Raw genomic sequence first — 18,640 nt, forward strand, 5'->3', positions numbered from 1 at the left:
AACCTGATCGGTCATCAATTGTGTTATTCTTAGAAAAACTGTCAGTATTTTGAATGTGAGTCTGGCTGCTCTGTTGTGGGTTGGGAGGAGAGAAGGTTGTTGTTACTAAAACGAATAGCTTGCCATGATAAGTTATATAATGAGTCACATTTTGGTTATGAGGAAATGTAAGAGCAAATTAGGCAGGCAACGTTCTTTGGGTAGATGTGATATTTTTTATTAGACCAACTAAATAGTTGGGAAAATGTTCTTTGCAAGGTTTTGGGCACAAACACCCTTCCTCAGGCATTGGGAGACTCTGCTGCTATGTGTTCTCCATAAGAGCAAATTATGAATTTATGGTTAAAAACTGCAAAAAGGCATCCCTTTGCATTATTTTTAATCAAGATCTTGCTTATTTTTCAGTAATCTGTTTAAAAGATCTGAAAACTAAGATTAGCATCTGGGGCCTGCTAGTTCAGCCTGACACTAGAAACTATACAGGCAGATGGCAGGCAGGAGAGACGCTGCCACCTTTAGGCGACTTACACTTGGGAGACAGGGTTTCACGAGCCATGGCAAGTGACTGTGGACAAGTCACTTAATAGGGCCAGATCTAAAAATATGGTTGACCTCAAGAGGATCTAAACCCTTCTAGATCTCAGTGGGCGTTAAGGCATTTAAAGGAAGTTTGGCACCTTGGTGGGGCTGGATCTTTTAGTCTTTAAGAGCCAGCCCCATTTCCTAGCTCTAAAAGAGAGATAACAGCACTTTCCTACTGCCCAGTAGGGCTGTGCGAGGCTTCGGACAGAGCTTCAGATCCGGAGAAGCTTCAGACGCTTTGGGGTCTGAAGCAGCATGTCCAGGTCGAAGCGCTGCCTTGTTTGGCTTCCCAAAGCGGTTTGGAGCCACCTTGGCCATAGGGTATAATGGGGAAACAATAAAATATATATAACTTTGTTGTTCTTTGTTCAATTTGGATGAAATTTTCAGGGGTGGTAGACTCTGCAGAGAGCATGAAGCCTGACAAGTTTCAAGAAGATCAGTGCAGGGGGTTGGGGGGAACTGCCTCTCAAGATGTGGACAAAACTCGTGCTATGGGTGACACTGCAGGTGTTAAGGGTGACAGCTGCAGGGATGGTGGCCCCTGCTGCAGCCATGAAGCCTGCCAGCTGTCGAGATTGGTGCAGGGGTTCTGGGACCCTGCACCCCCAGCTGCTGACTGGCAAAACTTGTGCCATGGGTGCTTGTGGGAGTTTTGTCTGTCAGCAGCTAGGGGTGCAGGGCCCCAGAACACCCCTGCACCGATCTCCTCAACAGCTGGCAGGCTTTGTGGCCTCAGCAGGGGCCACCATCCCTGCAGCTTTCACCCTGCTGCACCTTAACACACACAGTGCCACCCATGTCATGAATTTTGCTTGTCCGCAGCTTGAGTTACAGTTCCCCTCAAATCCCTACACTGATCTTGCAGGGTTTTGACCCCCTATGGTGTAACATGTAGATGTGACACAAGTTTTGCTTTCAAGAATTTGGGGTGCAGTTCCCCCCAAACCCCTGCACCGATCTTCTTGAAACTTGGTAGGTTTCATGCTCTCTGCAGAGGCTACCAGCCCTACATGTTTCATCTCAATAGGACAAAAAACAACATAGTTATAGATATTTCATTGATTCCTCATTATACCCTATGGCCGGATCTGAGGCGGCTCCAAAGCTTTGGAGCTGCTTTGGCTGGATTGAGGTAGAAAGCCGGTCCGGAGCTCTGGATCGGATCACAGACATCCAAAGCGGCCGAATCTGAAGCTGGATTAGATCGCTGCCGACTCCCACAGGCCTACTGCCCAGGGATGTAGTGAAAAGAAATATGTTAAGGATAGTGAGGTGCTCAGATACGACAGTAATGGGGCCTTGCATGATGTGGATGACTTCTTTACCATTGGTTTCTCATCCCCTCCATCCCCTGCAATGGAATAGAAGCAGGAATGCTTTACAAACAGCTGTCAGAGGCTCTGTGATACTGCTGCTTCTCATTCTGGGCTTAATCCTGAAAAATACTAAGCATTCCCAACACACATGACGTTATTAGAAAAATCCAAACAGCCTCTCCCTTCTAGATAAAACCATAGAATCCATAGTTTCCAGCAGTGACAAAATGCTACTTACACCCCCAGTCAGTGGACACCCCCCCCACCCCATGTTACTCTTTGGAAAAACTAAAGAGTAGAGGAAAGGCGATACTCACAGAGCTCACACTTGAGCCCATAGGACTTTCCAATCTTGTTGATTTGAACCATAGGAGTGTGGCCAACCTTCTTCAAAATGTTTGGCAGGATCTTTGTTTCTTCTGGCCTGAGTTAGTGAGAGAGAAAAAATATGCTTATACTGAAGACAATGACAATCATCCAAGTACGACTCAAATGTAAACCAGAACAAAATTAGAAAGATAGGCTCCAGCTCCTGAGGAGTAGAGGACTGAGGGAGATTTTGATACCAGAAGGACAGGACCATGTTGATTGCCTAAGTTCCTAATGGTGATGAGAGGTTGTGATGGAAAAGAGTGTCTGTCTCCGTTCTACGGACACCGTGCGGGCATAGCAGAGCCGTAGAAAATCTTGCTACCATTTTTAGAAATGATTGCATTTTTGCTTCTTCTGCAATATGATTAGCAGGGAGAGAGGAATGGGGAAAGTATCACCCATTCAAAATCAATCATGTCTTTTCTTACTGTTTTGACCATCTCCTTACCCCTTAGCTCAAATCTGTGTAGTTGTGCATGCACTGACACCCTGGAAGGAATTGTTAATGGAGCCAGCTTATTGGCCCTGTGAAGGAGAATCTCACTTTTGGCTTTGTAATCAGTTAGTCCCTTTTTCTTGTGAAATTGGCCTTGCAAATATAAACCAGTACACCAATGACTAGCATTAAAAGAATGAGCATCTTGCCACAGCAGAAGGTTGGGGGACTCCAAAAGACTTCTGTCCTCTCCCATCTTCTTCTACTCCTCACATTTTTCACATGACATAACTAGTTACACTTCTGGTCTGTTCCGAAGTGTGTCCTCTCCCACAGAACATAACCAAGTTTATTCAAAGACACATCAGATTGGTGAGCAAGAATCAGGATTTTATGTCCTGGGTAATAACCCCCACCCCCGCACTACACCTGTTTTGCAGGCCCACCCAGAAGCATTGAGACTGACTGACTGTCAGCAGTTTTCAGCTGTTTCTGAGCTAGCTGCTGCTCAGTCAGCACAAGCGTGTGTCCTCAGGCAGCACAAGTTAGGATCCAGCCCCACACATGCAAGTGGAAACTTCAAGCAAGAAGGGAAGAACTACCCACCTCAAGAGCCCAAGGAAATTCCATTCTTCAATGCACTGCCTTGGTCTACAAGGGAAGGGGCATGCTCTTCTCTGTTGCCACTGCCAGCTAGCTCCTACCACTACTGCTGTCACTGTGAGGAGTAGCTTCCATGTAAGGCAGCTAACCAGAAGCACTACTATGAGCCAAGTAACACAGTAAGTCGTGAAATACTGGGCCAAGGTAATAGTGAAAACATTAATGGATTTTCCTACTATGTGAAAATATTTGACCCATGACATGTCACATATACCATTCATGGAGGCTACAGACTTCAACAGAAGCCCCTGTTAAATGTTTGGCAGCATATCGCCATGTCCATTGGGAGAGGAGCTATCTGAATCTGGACATCCTAGCCTACCTATATGGAGTCTGCTTCTGCTTTTTTTTGTCTTTCCTGAAACAAAAGTGGTGCATACATATTGTAAAGTGTTCCCCACCCCCTAGTCACTGGCTTGCAAGAGAGAGAAGGAAACCAATGGAAAGTAGAAAATTAGTAACCCTGTTCATTGGGTGTGAGGCCGCCTCTAGCCAACTTAAGTCTGCACTGGGGCTGTGTCTTTACTAAAGGATGCCTGGGTTTAAAGACAATATCAGCTCTGATACTTAGGATATTCAAAACGGAATTATTGGAAATCCTAATGCTACTGGGTGCTTAAAGTGAAAAACACTGCCATGGATTGCTGCCCACAGGATGCAAAGCTTCAGAGAATGTGAACCCTTGTCAAATAACTAAATCCAGACCAGACTTTGTCTCTCACCTGTAAAGGTGCAGAGTATTAGCTGGAGAGTCATGTATGTATAACACCAGTCTCAGTGTGACAATTAACTTGCAATAAGGGTAAGCAAGTCAGTAAACCAGATCCAGAGTTCAGTCTCTGAAATGCAAACGAACCCTGTGTGTGCCTCTATTTGCTGGTCCAATAAGAAGCATCAACCTTGTCATTTGCAAGATGTGCAACCTCTTTGCTTGCAAGCCTTGTACCTTGACAGAACTAATTAATCCCGCCACATAGCAGACAGCTATAGACTTTTCACAAATGACTGAACTGTGCTCACAGTTAGACTGGGACAGTTTGGCCTTCTGGGTTTATCTCTTCTTCAACTGGTGGAACTCATGCATTATTGAGCAAATGAAGTACACTTATTTTTATTTCAACACACAGGTTGAAATGGCCTTTTGCTAAGTATATTGGGAGCATATGTTCTTGAAACTTTCAACCTCCAAAGGGAAAAAAGAGATTATTGAAGGGCTATGTTTATTGCACCCACCTCTCAAGGCACTGCTGAGATATTTTCCCTACTTGAATGCCAGAGTGTTTTTTCTGAGCAGGATAATGAGCTGGATTTTTTCACTTTCCACTGCATTGCAGTCAGACAGGCACACTTCTCATTTATTATCATAAACTCAAACCTGAACCCAAGTAATCCCTGGGCTAGCAGAGATGCCCAGGGCTGCCTGGTGACTAAGGCAGTCCATCTACATGATGTGTAGATTATATACACACTGATTTATTTAAAGCCATATATACACACCTTCTTTCATGCTTTCCAAAGAATGACCAAACTAACAGGTTTCCTTTCTCTTGATTTGCAAGAGGCACAGGAATAAAGTTGCAATGAGGATAACTGGAGTCTGTGCATAAGGTGGTCATTTGTCAAAAGAGGAAAGAATATCTCAAAAATTGTTCAGAGGATAAAACAGGTTTGGAGTGGATAACATAGAGATTACATTTCTTCCTTTGGTCCAAGTGTCAACCAGCTAGCTACTGGTTTTACAGTGACCCTTGTTAGACAGCTGCTTACCATGACTCAATAATTCACCAGGATCCAAAACCCAGTGAAGCTAACAACTTCAGTTGACTTCAGTGGGCTAGTAATATGGCCAAAGATGCAAAAAGAAATTTCCTCAAATCTGTTATTCAAGATTAAACTGAAGGTTTTTATTGTGAGCATCTATCTCCCCATTCTAAGGATGAATCACAATCATGAACTTTCAGTACCTGATATAAGTCATCTTGCTTATGTGTGATTGCGGCAGGCTCACGATCACTGCACCATCAATGGCGTGCTCTGCCTGTTTGGTTTTGTCACACTGGGGTCTACTTGACCACCATGACTTTTTGTCTGGATTTTACCTGGAGATGCTGTTCAGTGGTCTCCCTTGGACCCTGGGTGACTCTGCTGGCACTTCTTTTGTGAGACTCCTCTTCCCCTACACTCTACCCTTTTGAGCTCAAGTGGTACAGATCAGCTTTGATGGTATCCTGGAGTGATGAAGGTGCCACTGTTCCCGCATTCAGGCTTTGTCTGACAGCTTCCTGAAGAAGTATGGCTGCAGCCTCATGGGCTAACAAAATGGGCAACCAAACAAGACCTAAACTAAAACAACTGGGATGACACAGTGAGCGGGACAATGATGCCCACTGTGCCCAGTGCTTCATCTCAGTGTTTGGAACTTTTTGAGGCAGAGTTCACCTGGTTCACTCGTGGTCTCACATTGCAGGTGTCCCTGGATTGAACCTGTGCCTTGGGCCGCACAGCACCTGGCCACATACCGTAAAGTCCTGTGGAGTGTATCTTCATGCCTACACGACACTCATGATTCTGGTAACTCCCTGCTGGGAGGCTCTGACTCTGCAGTCACGCAGGTGTGGTGAGGGGGATGGAAGAGTTCCCGAGTGGTGTCTTCCCTGCTGTGGGCCCTGGCAGTGCCCACCGGGACACTGTCCCAACGCCAGTTGACCTCTGCATTCCTGAACTGCTTCTCCCTTGTGCTGAGTTGGTCTGAGTGTCCTCGGGTCTCACCAGGTGATTCTACTCCCGGGGAAGTCCCTGGCTTCTGGGCGGCAGGTAAGCACATGTTCTGGGTGCTCCAGCTACGGGATGGGCAGGTGCTTTTTCTCTGCCTGCAATCCATTACCTGGCTGCAATCCCTTGACAAGGACACACTGGCTCTGCTCTGACCACAGGGAGAGCATCCGGTTCTGCTGCTGGTGCTCTCTTTTCTCCCCACTGTGGTTTGGCTCCTTGATTCCTTTTATGCCCTGGGCCTCTCTAGGTGTCGGACCAACCAGCAGGACTTCTTCTGCCCATGTGGTGCTGGCTGATCCTCCCACAGACTGACCAGCAGGACACTGGTGCCAGGGTAAGTGGGGTGTGAGCCTGTCACATACCCCTCCATCTGATCGATTGCTAGGCTGCGTCCAATTAGTGTGCTTCTCCTTGACTCAAGATCTGAACTGGAGCATGCAGGTTCATGCAGTATTTCCTCCTCCTCATGCTGGCAGGAAAGAAAATCTGCAGGCACTTTTTTCCTTCCAGGCCAATGCCATACTGTGAAATAAAAGGGTTGCAATGCTAACACCCACCAATCCAAGTGTTGTTCATTTTTACCGATGAGAGCCACCTTAGGGGGGTATGATCTGTCACAAGCATAAACAGTCTGCCCAGTAGGTAGTAGCTAAACAACTCCACTGCCCATTTGATGGGCAGGCACTCCCACTCAATAGTAGGTTACTCGTGTTCAGGCAGGAGCAATTTATGACTCACATACACTATTGGCTACTCCTCCAAGTCCTCACCCCATGTCAAGACCGCCCCTAGTGCAATCCCAGAGGTATCTGTCTGTAAAATAAAGGGGCAATTAAAATCAGGCATGTATAACATGGGGCTCTGGCACCAGGCTAGTTTGGTCTGTTCGAATGCCCTTTGTGTATTAGGTGTCCACTGAATCTTGTTTGGGAGATGGCCTTGGGTTAAATCTGTTAATGGCATGGTTATTTCTGAAAACTGCAAAATAAACTGATGATAATAGCTAGTGAGTCCCAAGAAGGAGCAGATTTGCTCTTCCATCTTCAGCTGTTCAAAGCAGCAGATGGCCCTGACTTTATCTTGCACCAGGCATATCTGGCCCTGCCCCACCCATTGGGTGAGCTTACATTTAGAGGGATTGGCTGTCATCCCCCTACCCCGTAATTACTGGAGCACATTTCACAGCGCTTCCAGGTGTTGGTCCCAAGTTTTTGAGAATATGATTACATCATCGATGTATGCCAAGGTGTACACTTGTTGGGGCACTAAGAGGCGGTCCATGAATCTTTGGGACATGGCAGCCACATTGTGGAGGCTGAACATCATACACCAGAACTTGAACAGGCCTCACAGTGTGCTAGAGACAGTTTTTTCCTGCTCTATTGCTGCCATGGGTATTTGCCAATACCTTTTTGTCATATCAAGTGTGGAGATAAATTGGGACTGTCCTACGTTTTCTAGCATCTCTTCTATGCTTGGTATAGGGAACACATCAAACTTGGCTACCACACTCAGTTTCCTGAAGCCTATGCATATGCGCAGAGCCCCATCTTCCTTGGGCAATATGACTAGAAGACTGTGCCACTGGTTCCTGGATTCCCAGATTATCCCTTTCTCTAGCATTTTCCCCAACTCCACCTTGATGGCCTCGTGAAGTTGGTGGGGAATTTGCTTCTAAGCTTTGTGTATGACATAGCCCTCCAGCATGATTATCCAGTGCATGACTCCTCTGGTTCCCATATCCTTCAGCAGTTGGGCCAACAGCCAGGGTTGTCACTGTTCTTTGGCTCTTTTGGCCCAAAACTTCTGCCTGTAGTGTTTGGGAGAAATTCCCAGGTGATATAAAATGGCATCTTTAACTGTCTGATAGTCCAAGGGCTCAGTGCAGGAAAGTGTGCAATAGGCAGCTTGGACCCACCCTGTTAGTAGTGGCCCAAGCTGGGGAGCCCACCAGCTCATGTCCTAGCCTGCCACTGTCACCAGGCATTCAAATGATTCTTAGTAGGTCTCTGGGTCACCCTTCTTAACCATCAAGGTCATCCAAAAAATTTTATGACCTCTGCCTCCCGCCACTTGGACCTTAGACAGTTATTCTGCACACTTCTGCTGGCAAGAGAACAAAGTGTCATGGGCCAGCATTTTCCAGGATTTTACCTGTGTAAGTTCCTGTAGCAGTTACAGGATCATCCCCTATGTTTGCTGCCAGGTTTCGCCTGTCTCATGGCCCCTGTCTCATCCATGGTTAATCGGTTCATGGGTCACCTTGTTTCCTGGACAATGCACCAAATGTGGCAGGCCCACAATTGTGGCAGGCCCACAATCACCATACCATCGACAGCATGCTCTACCTGTTTGGTTTTGCCTACTCACCCGCCACAACTTCTTGTCTGAGGTTTTACCTAGAGGTGTTCAATGGTTTCCCTCAGACCCCAGGTGGCTCTATTGGCAGTTCTTCTGTGGGGCTTCTCCTCTCCTGCACCCCATCCCTTTCCACCCAAGTGGTACAGATCGGCTTCAGTGCTATCCTGGTGTGATGAAGGTGCGTGCCACTGTTCCTGCATTCAGGCCTGGTCTGACAGCTGTCTGTAGGAGTATGCCTGCAGCCTCATGGGCTAACAAAATGAGCAACCAAACAATATCTGCCACATTGCAGGTATCCCTGGATTGAACCTGTGCCCTGGGCTGGCTAGCACCTGGCCATGTACCGTGATATCCCATTGAGCATTTCTTCATGCTTATGCAACTCATGATTCTAGTAACTCCTGACTGGGAGGCTCTGGTTCTGTAGTCACGCAGGCAGGGCGAGGTGGATGGAAGAACTCCCAAGCAGGGTTGTCCCTGACATGGGCCCTGGCCATGTCCACTGGGACGCTCTGTCCCAACCCCAGCTGACCTGTGCATTCCTGGACTGCTTCTCCCATGCACCGGGTCAGTGTTCCCAAGTGATTCTGCTCCCAGGGAAGTCTCCAGCTCCTGGGAGGCAGGTCAAGCCCCCCCTGGATGCTTCGGCTATGGGATGGGCAGGTGCTGCTTCTCCAGCTGCGATCCCTTGGCAGGGGCACGCTGACTTTGCTCTGGCTGTGGGGAGAGCTTCCGGTTCTGCTGCCACTGCTCTCTCTTCTCCCCCTATGGTTCAGCTCCTGGGCTTCTTTCATACCTGGAGCCTCTAGGCATCAGACCAACTGGCAGGGCTTCTTCTGGCCGCATGGTGCCAGCTGATTCTCCCACAGACTGGCCACCGGGATGCCAGCACCTTGCTAAGTGGGGCATGAGCCTGTCACAGTCACTGACCACAGAGAGCATGTGATTTTGTTTTTCCTCTAGATGGGCCAGCAAAACCGCTCCAGTCAGGAGAAAAGCTTGATGCATGCAGGTGGTTAAACACATTATAAACACTAGAGAGGGTGAAACAGAGTCCTTTCTAAATCACTCAGAATGTCTCAGTAGTTTCCCATGTTTTAAGTTTCAAGTGGGAAGGAGGGTGCTGACCTCATAGTACAGTAGGAAGGAAGAGCACTAGCAAAATTTCAGGGGCAATATAAGAAGCAATAATTTGTTTTGCTACCTCATTGCCCAGATGCACCATTGCAGGGTGGCCTGGACAGAATGGAGTGTCATGTGAACCCTACAAAAGAGATTGCTGCTGGATTCTGTCTACTGGCTATTGAACTGGCAATCTACCCTGTAAAATTTAACATCCTTATTCATAGATAAGTAGAGGCCCTGCTGGGAAACAGACTTTGGATAATAGTCATAGAAGTTATTGCAACTTCTCATTTAAAAACTGCTTTATACCACTTTCTTTGCACAAGTATTGCTCAAAACTGAGCTGTGTTATAGGGGATTGCTGAGATGTCAAACAGAAACAGGTAATTGCTTCTCCTATTAAGCAGTCAAATCAGATGGTTGTCTGAGGGCACATTGTCCATGGAAGCACTGCGGAAAGCAATTAGAATTGGACACTGCGTCAAAATTTAAGTACTCTCTTCCTCAAAGTTTTGGAAAGTTTGTGTTTAGGGGCTTCAGTTCAGACTTGCTGTAGAGAGAGATGGGTCAAGGTCTTTCAGTTTTGACCCAGCTAATAGTGGGATGTATGTTTACTAGAACCTTTCTTACATTTAATTGACTTTCTCTCTTCTTCGAGCACAGCAAAAGCTTCCTTGTCTTCCAGTATTACACAGACTCTACCCTTTTTCTTAGGTCCACTTGTTGTTTATTTAGACTTGGAGACTGGTAGTCATCCTTAAATATATAAGGCAACCCTTATTTATATAGATTGACTTGGCTTGGTTTGCAGGATATTTAGAGAGCCAACAGTTTAGTTTGCTCTGTAGTGCTACATCACTACAAGAGGAAAGGTCATCTCATATGACGGTAAGAGCCGTATTGTGCTCATGATACTGGACTAGGGAGATTTGGATTCATTTTCTACCTCTACCAGATGCCTTTTGTGAAAATGGCTTCTTCTGTGCCTCTGTGTATGACAGTTTCCCCATCTGAGAAGTGTGGATACAATACAATGGGGTTAATGCCTAGTTAATTAACATTGGTAAAGTGCTTTGCTGTAGGACCACAAAGTATTAGCAATTCTTTCTCCTGTATTGCCTTACAATACTAATGATCAGTCCCACAGAACAGTACCACCCTCCGCGAGGAAGGTGGCAGAACTGCTTGCTTAGTCAATGTTCTTTGTGCATTAACAATGCTATAAAGAGCAGTAGTTTAAAAAAGCAATAGTACCTAATAGCTGCAGTCTTCCAAAGCACCTGCTAATTATGAGTACCTTAGCTTTCTGGTTCCTAACTTCAGCCCCCTAGGGGCCTGATTTGTAGCAGCACTGAGCATTTCAAATTCCAGTTTAATTCAACCTCTGAAAACCTGATTCTCCAAATGACGTTTTTGACTATGTAGCCCTCTGTATGTGCACTTGAGCATGCAGAGCTGGACTACGAGTCAGCTGCATCCTTCTGTGACGTTAAAGACAAAAAGGGCAGTACTGCATGGACAATTCATATCAGAACCTGAAGGATCCTTTGGGGAGAAAATATTACCAATATAAACCACTGCTTAAAAAGTTGAATTCTGACTCTGTATATTTGAGTGGATCCATGAGGCATATCTTCAGGTGACACTAGAGTTTCTATATTCAAAACCCAGTTAACACAAGCAGTTACTTACAAGGGCATACAAGAATGAGGTGACTTGGAGCTGGGAGTCTCTGCCGTCCATGTGCATTTACTGGGCAAGTTGGGAGGAGTCCAGGTGGTGTCAGTTTGGTTTTCTGGATTTTCTTCACTGTTGCCATTCAGGAAGGGACAGACTGTTGTTGTCTTACTCATTGTGGAAACAGAACCCATAGAAAGCTGAAAGAATAAGTGTAGGGGAAAAATAACTTTTGTCATCGGAGAACTTCGTGTTCAGCATTGGGTATATAAGCCAGGAGACCCATTTGTGTTAAGGGATATATGATGGTATAAGGAACACCCAGCTCTAAGTATGGGTAACTAATATAACTTTTCTGATTTCAGGTAAGTATTTTAGTATTCCGTATTTAGTCCAAGGCAATATTTTTGCCACCCAATTAAGGAACCAGAAATCAGTTGTAATTAAGTCAGACACAGTTGGTAGTAAATTACCAAACCCCCCCCCCAAAAACCCTACAAGACAAAATATGGATTAAATAGTCTACTTTTTATTACAGTGTGACCACCACATGAATTATAATAAACCTTAGCTCAGCCAAGGATGATTTCCATTAAAAACTTGATTTGGGGCTCTCTATGCCCTCCTTACCTAACACGTTTCTCCTTCACCATGCCTATTCACCAAGACCCAGTGCTTAGTATATACAAAGCCCATTTTTGCTCCCTCCCAACCCAATAGAAGTTCTCCAACTGACCTGAATGAGAGCAGAGGCAAAATCATAGTGCTACGATTCTTTATGCTTTTATAGCACCATAAGCGTGCCTTGCACTCAACGGTGATATGCAGAAGAAGGGGATAAAAGCCTAGTTTCTGTATTTCACAATATGTTAGGAGGCCCTCAAGGTTCTGCACTGTTCTAAGATGTTTGGGGGTTTTCTACATCAGAAATTCAGGTCTCATGAAGACTGGAGGATTATGATGACTAGAGGGTTTACGAAACAACGGGAGCAGAGAAGGCAAGCCAGAGCTCAGATTCAATCCCCCACTGTGGCATCTGCACGCTCTAACAAGAGTTCCCAGACTGAGTGGCGTGGAACCTCAATGAAACAGAGGGATAAATGTTGTTTTTTGGCCGAGCCAACAAAAGAACTTCTTTAGAACAGGTGCGTAAAGTCGTGGCCCGTTTATATTACAATTAAAGTTCTTTCAGCACCATAAGTAATGCAACTATGGTAATGTGATTTCTCAATACGGCTGTATTTCTAATAGAGTTTTATGAGAAGATTCAAATAGCTGCAAACTCATCACTGCAACTTGGATCTGATAAAATGGAACCGACTGTAAGAAATATAAAATGCAAATGCACTTTTAGTTCCCCAAAATCTCTTTCCTGCTGGTTCACACAGGAGGCTAAGTCCTGTTTTGATCTGTGTTAAAGAAACAGACCTTGCAACTCAGCAGTCTTGGGTTACAAACCAGTGTCTTGTTTGAATCCTGTGAAGATTGCTGCCAAATCTTATTGCACTATTGTGCTGCATGCTTATTGCACTATTGTGTGGTATTTTGTAATTAGAGCAAGTAGATATACCGTTGTTTAACTTGAGTTGTGCAAACGTATGAGGACAGTATCTTGAACCTCCTGTGCTTCGTTTCAGTGAGTCCAAAGGTTTCATTTTGAAATCTTTTAAAGGGCCAAATCATGAGAGTATCTTGAACCCCCTATGCTTCCTTTCAGTGAGTCCAAAGGTTTCGTTTTGAAATCTCTTAAAGGGCCAGATCAAGCTGTCATTGCAATCAAAGTGATCAGCTGGTTTTGTCACAAGTAGAGGGGGAACCGAATTCTGATTCAGATTGAAGTTTTACAGAAAGTTCCTGTGCTTTATTACAGGCAAATCAAAGATTCTGATTCCCTCATCTTCATAGGGTCTTTATTGTTATTATAAACTGAACCAAAACTCCTGATCTAAAAATCCACGGAAATTTGGAAGTGTTTGAAATTTAATTCTATATTCAAATTTTGCAGAAAGATTACTGCACTGCAGATCAATGCCCTATTACGGTTGGAAGTGAATCAAAATTTGATTCCATTTATATATCAATCTAGTGTTTTGTTTTTTCATGTGCTCTTCTAAGCAGTTGATGCCAGTTTAGATTTATATAGTGAACTGTGCCAAACTTGGCATCCATTTTGATTCACACAGGTTTGTAGACCAAGAGCTCTGCTTTGAAATTCACATTCAAACTACCCAGAAATTCACAATGTAAGTCTCTTGCACTCCCCAAGTTTCATGTGAGGTAAATTTTAGCCAGATTTCCTTGAAAAGCTCACGAAAACCTTGGACTGGGTTGGAAGTTTGCAAGAGAACCCAAATTTCATTTATGTGGAAGAAGAGCGGAGCTCTGGGCAGATAAACATGCATCTTGGTAAAGAAATACATAGCTCTGTTTCTATCTTAGATACCTAAATATGCACCTTATAGTGATATGAGAGTCTTAGGAATTTGGAAAAATGTGGGATTAAAATATAATACGGAGCTGGAGGAAGACAGAATTCAACTGCTGAGCAGTAGATGGGATAGATGTGGAGTGGGAGCACCTGTCACATCATCCCAATTCCTCTGATTCAACTATGAAAGATCTGGTGGTGATAATTTTCACACATGCGCACACACACACACACACAAACAAATGTTGCATGCCTCCCAAGGCTCCAGGGGCACAGCGACTGCCCGCAGGTGGCAGAGGTGGTGGCAGCAGCAATGGGAGCATGGTGGCAGCAAGCAGGGAGCTTCTAGTGGGAGGGGAGGTGGCAAGCGCTGACCACCCACAGGTGCTGCCTGCAGTGGTGGTGGCAAATCTCAGGGGATGTGCGTGCACCCCCCACGCATCGCCAATGCACATACACACACACACACACACACACACACACACTGAGTAGGTGGTTAAAAAAAAATCCAACAGATAAAAAACACAAGAAAGCACTCAGGATTTTTGGAGTATTTTTTTAAAACCGTGTGGGTCATCAGTACTGCTTCTGGTAATCTTCTGTTGGCCTGTACTAATGTCCAATCCGTTCATTCACTAGGGTGCATGAATAGAAAACCCTGCACAGTCTAATCAGAAGAGAAGAGAGAGGTGACTTCCGGTTATTGTTCCTTATCAGACATGGCTGAACGTTTCTAATTGTTTTCCACTGGCTGAGAAATGACCAGGGTGGAGAAGCCACAAGACCTAATTCACCCCCCTCCACACGAAGCAGAGAGAGGAGGTTGGACTCAAACCAGTGTGGGCTTGTCTGCATGGAGACCATGCTGCTTTCTACTACTTTATCAGAAAGATTAGCTGTGGCACAGAAGGAATAGGGACGTGTGGCCTGCCAACCTTGTGGCGCTCATAGTTCTGTGAGAATTCGCAATCGGAGGCACCACTGAGAAGACAGTCTCAGTCTCAGCTAGGCCCTCAGCACACGTTCCCAGTCTCCTTTGCCTTGGGAGAACAGTTGGATTGGTGCGTGCTAGGTCCCTTGCCAGGCCTCCTGAGCTGAAGGCAATATAAGTCACAGAGGGGAAGTCAATGCTGAAACCTGTGTTTATCATAGGAGTTATAGAGGGTGATTATTGTGCTGACTACCAACCTTGCACTTATCTAAATACCCCATTCAGATCCTGACTTGAGACCTATTTTTACTGTGATGTCTATAGAGCACTGCCAACTGATAACAGCCAGACACATGGTCAAATGAGAAAGTCACTAGTGATATATTTTATTTGTCTAGTCAAGGATACAAATACAATCTGACACGCATGCCCAAGGTCAGTCATCACATTACCATTACTGCTATTTTCCTTCCAATCCTTTGTTTCACCCACTTGTTGTGTCTTATTTTAAACGGAAGGCCATGGGCTCTTTGCAGTAGGAACCATCCTGTACTCTGTAATTCTGCAGCATCCAGTCCAGTGAGCTTGCAACCAGTTTGAGGCATTTAGGTACTACTAAAAGGTAAATGAACAAGTAAAATAAAAATAATAAAAGTGGAGGTGAGATCTTGCTGCATAGTACAAGCTTTTCCACTTCTTTGTCTCCCTTTTCTGTAACTGGTTGCAGTTTAAATGAGGGAATAACTGCATGCACAAATACAGACTGGGGAATGATTGCCTAGGCTGCAGTACTGCAGAAAACCCTCAGAGGACCAGATGCTCCTGCAAAAACAGCACAAGCATACTTGGTTGTATTAACAGGACTGTCACTTGTAAATCTAGGGTAGTGATTCTTCTGCTCTAGTCAGCACTGATGATGCCTCTCCCAGGGTACTGTGTCCAGTTTGGGGCCCCATACTTCAAGGAAGATAGGAATAAACCGGAGAGAGTCCAACAGAGAGCAACAAAAATGACTGGAGGCTAAGAAGCAAGATTTATGATGAAAAGCTGAAAGAAATAGGACTATTAATCTGAAGAAGAGAAGATGGAGGAAGGATTTGATAACAATCTTCAAATACCTGAAAGATGATTACAAGTTTCCCTTGCTTTATGTGGGTTCTGTACACGTGAATGTGCTCTTATGCGATGACCCTTTTTATACCAACAATTCATTATATGCGAGGTAAATTCACTCTTATGGGATGGGTGTGGTGGAAGACCACAGTCAGCTGCTTTGCATGGTACATTGTGGGAGTGATGCGCACCAAAATATAGTCTCCTGTTTGGATCTGTGCTCCTCACTCGTTGTCTGCAGCATGTGTTTCTGTGGTTGCCACCCCCATTATGGCTTCTAAACCTCACTCAGCTACCCCCAGCCCCACCACACTGGTGTTGGAGGGTGATGAGAGCCCCGTGCCTGTTGATTGCTCTGTGGATCTTACCCTGCCTGTACCTCCTGCCTGATGTGGAGTCTGACACCGAAGACCCTTTACCACCCTCTCTTCACACCAACTAAATGTTCACCACCACCCTGCGCTTGTGTGCACTGTCTGCTGTTGGTGAGCACCAAAATTGTCTTGTAAAAGTGGTAGAAATGGGTCCGGATGGTTAGTACAGTCAAGGTCTTGGAACATATCCCTATATGTTACATCGTAAAGTAGGCTCCTTTTATGCTAATTCGAGTTATGTGCCATTTTCCAGGAATGCATGTACAGCATAAAGCGAGGGAAACCTCTGTAAAGGGGACAGAGATAGATTATTCTCTGCGGCTGTATGGAACAGGACTAGAAGCAAGGGCCTCAAATTGCAGCCAAGGAAACTTGGGCTGGAGATGAGGAAGGACTTTCTGACTGTGAGGGTGACCAAGCACTGAGACAGGCTGCCTAGAGAAGCTGTTGAACCTCCCCCTGGAACCCCTGGAAGCTTTCAGGAGTAGGTTAGCGACTTTAATGGGATGGCTTGTAGTCAGGGGTTATCCTGCCTTGAGCAAGAGATTGGACCTCATCCTTTCCAACCCTCCCTCACTTCCAGCCCTACTTTCTTAGGAGGTCATCTAGTCCAGTCCCCTGACTAAAAACCATCCCAATTAAAGCATTCATTTCTCCTCTGAGGGAGTAAGAGGAAGACAGGCGATGGCTACCTCTGGTGGGACATACCAGCCTTTTCCCTGTGATCCTCTATCCCAAGTCCCTCTCAAATACATAACGAACCTTTGATGTGCCAGGGAGGAGTGGGAAAATGGAGCCGAGCACAGAGCCTTAAATGTGTTCAACAGCAGTGAAAACACCACGACAAGGAGAATGCCCTGAACACTTTCTCAACATTTGCACTAAACTTCCAGCTTGGTTGGGGGCTCACAATTAAACATGCCACTTTATTTACAACTGTGGCATGTCAGCCTTGAGAGTGTCTGTCTAAGCAGGTTTCTGTTTGCCTGGTGAATTAACAGACAAGGAGCAAAAGTCACTGGTATGCAAAGACGAGATAAGCTGAAATGGCATGAATTGTGGCTGTTGATATGCTTCCCAACGTGAAGCTTTCACAACAGCCCACTGGAATACAAACTAAAGCATTTGAAAAGAGGACTGGCCTGCAAATATTCTTCTCTGCTGACAGAGCACATGCACGCACGTGCTCACATGCACAGCCCTCGGCACCGTCCCTCCCCATACACCTGTCTCATGCTTTAAAATAGGGGCCAGAAGGGAGGATGCTTTTAGCTATCAGCAGATTTTACTGTAGCTTTTAACCACATTCCTGGATGGGAGGTGCTGCAGAGCCGCTCTGCCCCAGTGAGCACTGAACCCAAGGGAAGGACATGCCTTCTGAAGCAGCTAGGTGCATTGGGAGCAAAACACTGCTGTGCCTATCAGAGAGTGTAGTATGCACTCCATGCCCCAGGCAGCATAAACTCCATGACCTGCAGACAGTGCAGCGTGCATGCCCTGCCCTTGGTAAATGCTGTGCCATCCATATCCTTTGGCAGGTGCAGGGGGCAGGATCATAGCTGTGCCTCAAGGGAGTCAGCAGGTTCAAAGCCTGCCCCGAGGCAAACAAGTGGGAATGGAAGAGGGAGAGGAAAAGCTTGTCTTGTGCTGTGTTTAGGCAAAGAGGTATCTCTGGCAAGCATCGGGCTTATTTCTCATCTGTCTACAAGCACAGGTCTCAGGTAGTATAGAGAGTGCGCCAGCCCTTGTTCAATCAGGCTGAAAAGAAGAAGCCATTGGGGTAGTTAGGAAAATTTATCTGAGTTAGTAAAATCACACTAGGGTTCAGTACATTGAAGGGATAGGTTTGGTTTTTTTCATGTATCAATAAATCGAATAAAGTGCCTGAACAGTGATGGGGGTAGGGACTGGAGTGGAGGGCTCCCTGCCCCAGCAGAGCACCCTCACCATGAGCGCTCATGCTCCCTCGGATGCTTGCTCCTTCTGGCCCCATTGCTTTTCCATGCCTTTCTCCCCACTTCCACAGGAAGGATGGAGGCTGCCACACACCCATATTGGTGGGTAGTGCACTCTCCTGGCAAGCTTTGACAGAAGTCATTTGGACCTCCACGCATGTGCTCAAGAGCAGAGCTTGGCCAAATGAGATGGCTCATGCTCCAAGCTTTCATTTCAAAGTCCCTTGTCCCTATCAGGCTGTACCCCAACATCACCACTGCAGAGAAGGAACAGCCAGGCTTGCCTGAAATGACTGAATGAGAAGCACAACATGAAAAGGAAGCACTATTTTTTCCCCCTCATCATTTCTTTTTAAAACTACATTTTGGCCTGGATGTCCTGAATGACAACCATGATATGAAAAGATGCTGAAAGTGGGATTTTTTCCACAGAGCTGTCCTCCAAAGTAGGCCCAAATATTTCTTTTATTCTTGAGGGGAAATATGCTAATATTTCTTCTTCCTGTCCTTTCCCTTCAAGGTATTATTT

General features: G+C 45.7%; 1 protein-coding gene across 1 annotated transcript in view; it reads right to left on the reverse strand.

Annotated features, from left to right (window-relative positions):
* The window catches only part of LOC149874424 (cystathionine beta-synthase-like), a 47,026-nt gene extending 31,752 nt beyond the window's left edge, over positions 1-15,274 (reverse strand). The window contains exons 1-3 of the mRNA XM_090044340.1: positions 15,122-15,274; positions 11,326-11,510; positions 2,219-2,325 (exon numbers count right to left, since the gene is read on the reverse strand). Of these exons, the coding sequence (XP_089900466.1) occupies positions 2,219-2,325; positions 11,326-11,510; positions 15,122-15,274 (445 nt within the window). The remainder of the gene's footprint in view (positions 1-2,218; positions 2,326-11,325; positions 11,511-15,121) is intronic.
* Positions 15,275-18,640: the final 3,366 nt, after the last annotated feature.

Source organism: Crocodylus siamensis, chromosome 1 (assembly GCF_052110815.1).
Source record: "Crocodylus siamensis isolate JL-2025a chromosome 1, ASM5211081v1, whole genome shotgun sequence".
In the NCBI taxonomy this organism is placed as follows: domain Eukaryota; kingdom Metazoa; phylum Chordata; order Crocodylia; family Crocodylidae; genus Crocodylus; species Crocodylus siamensis.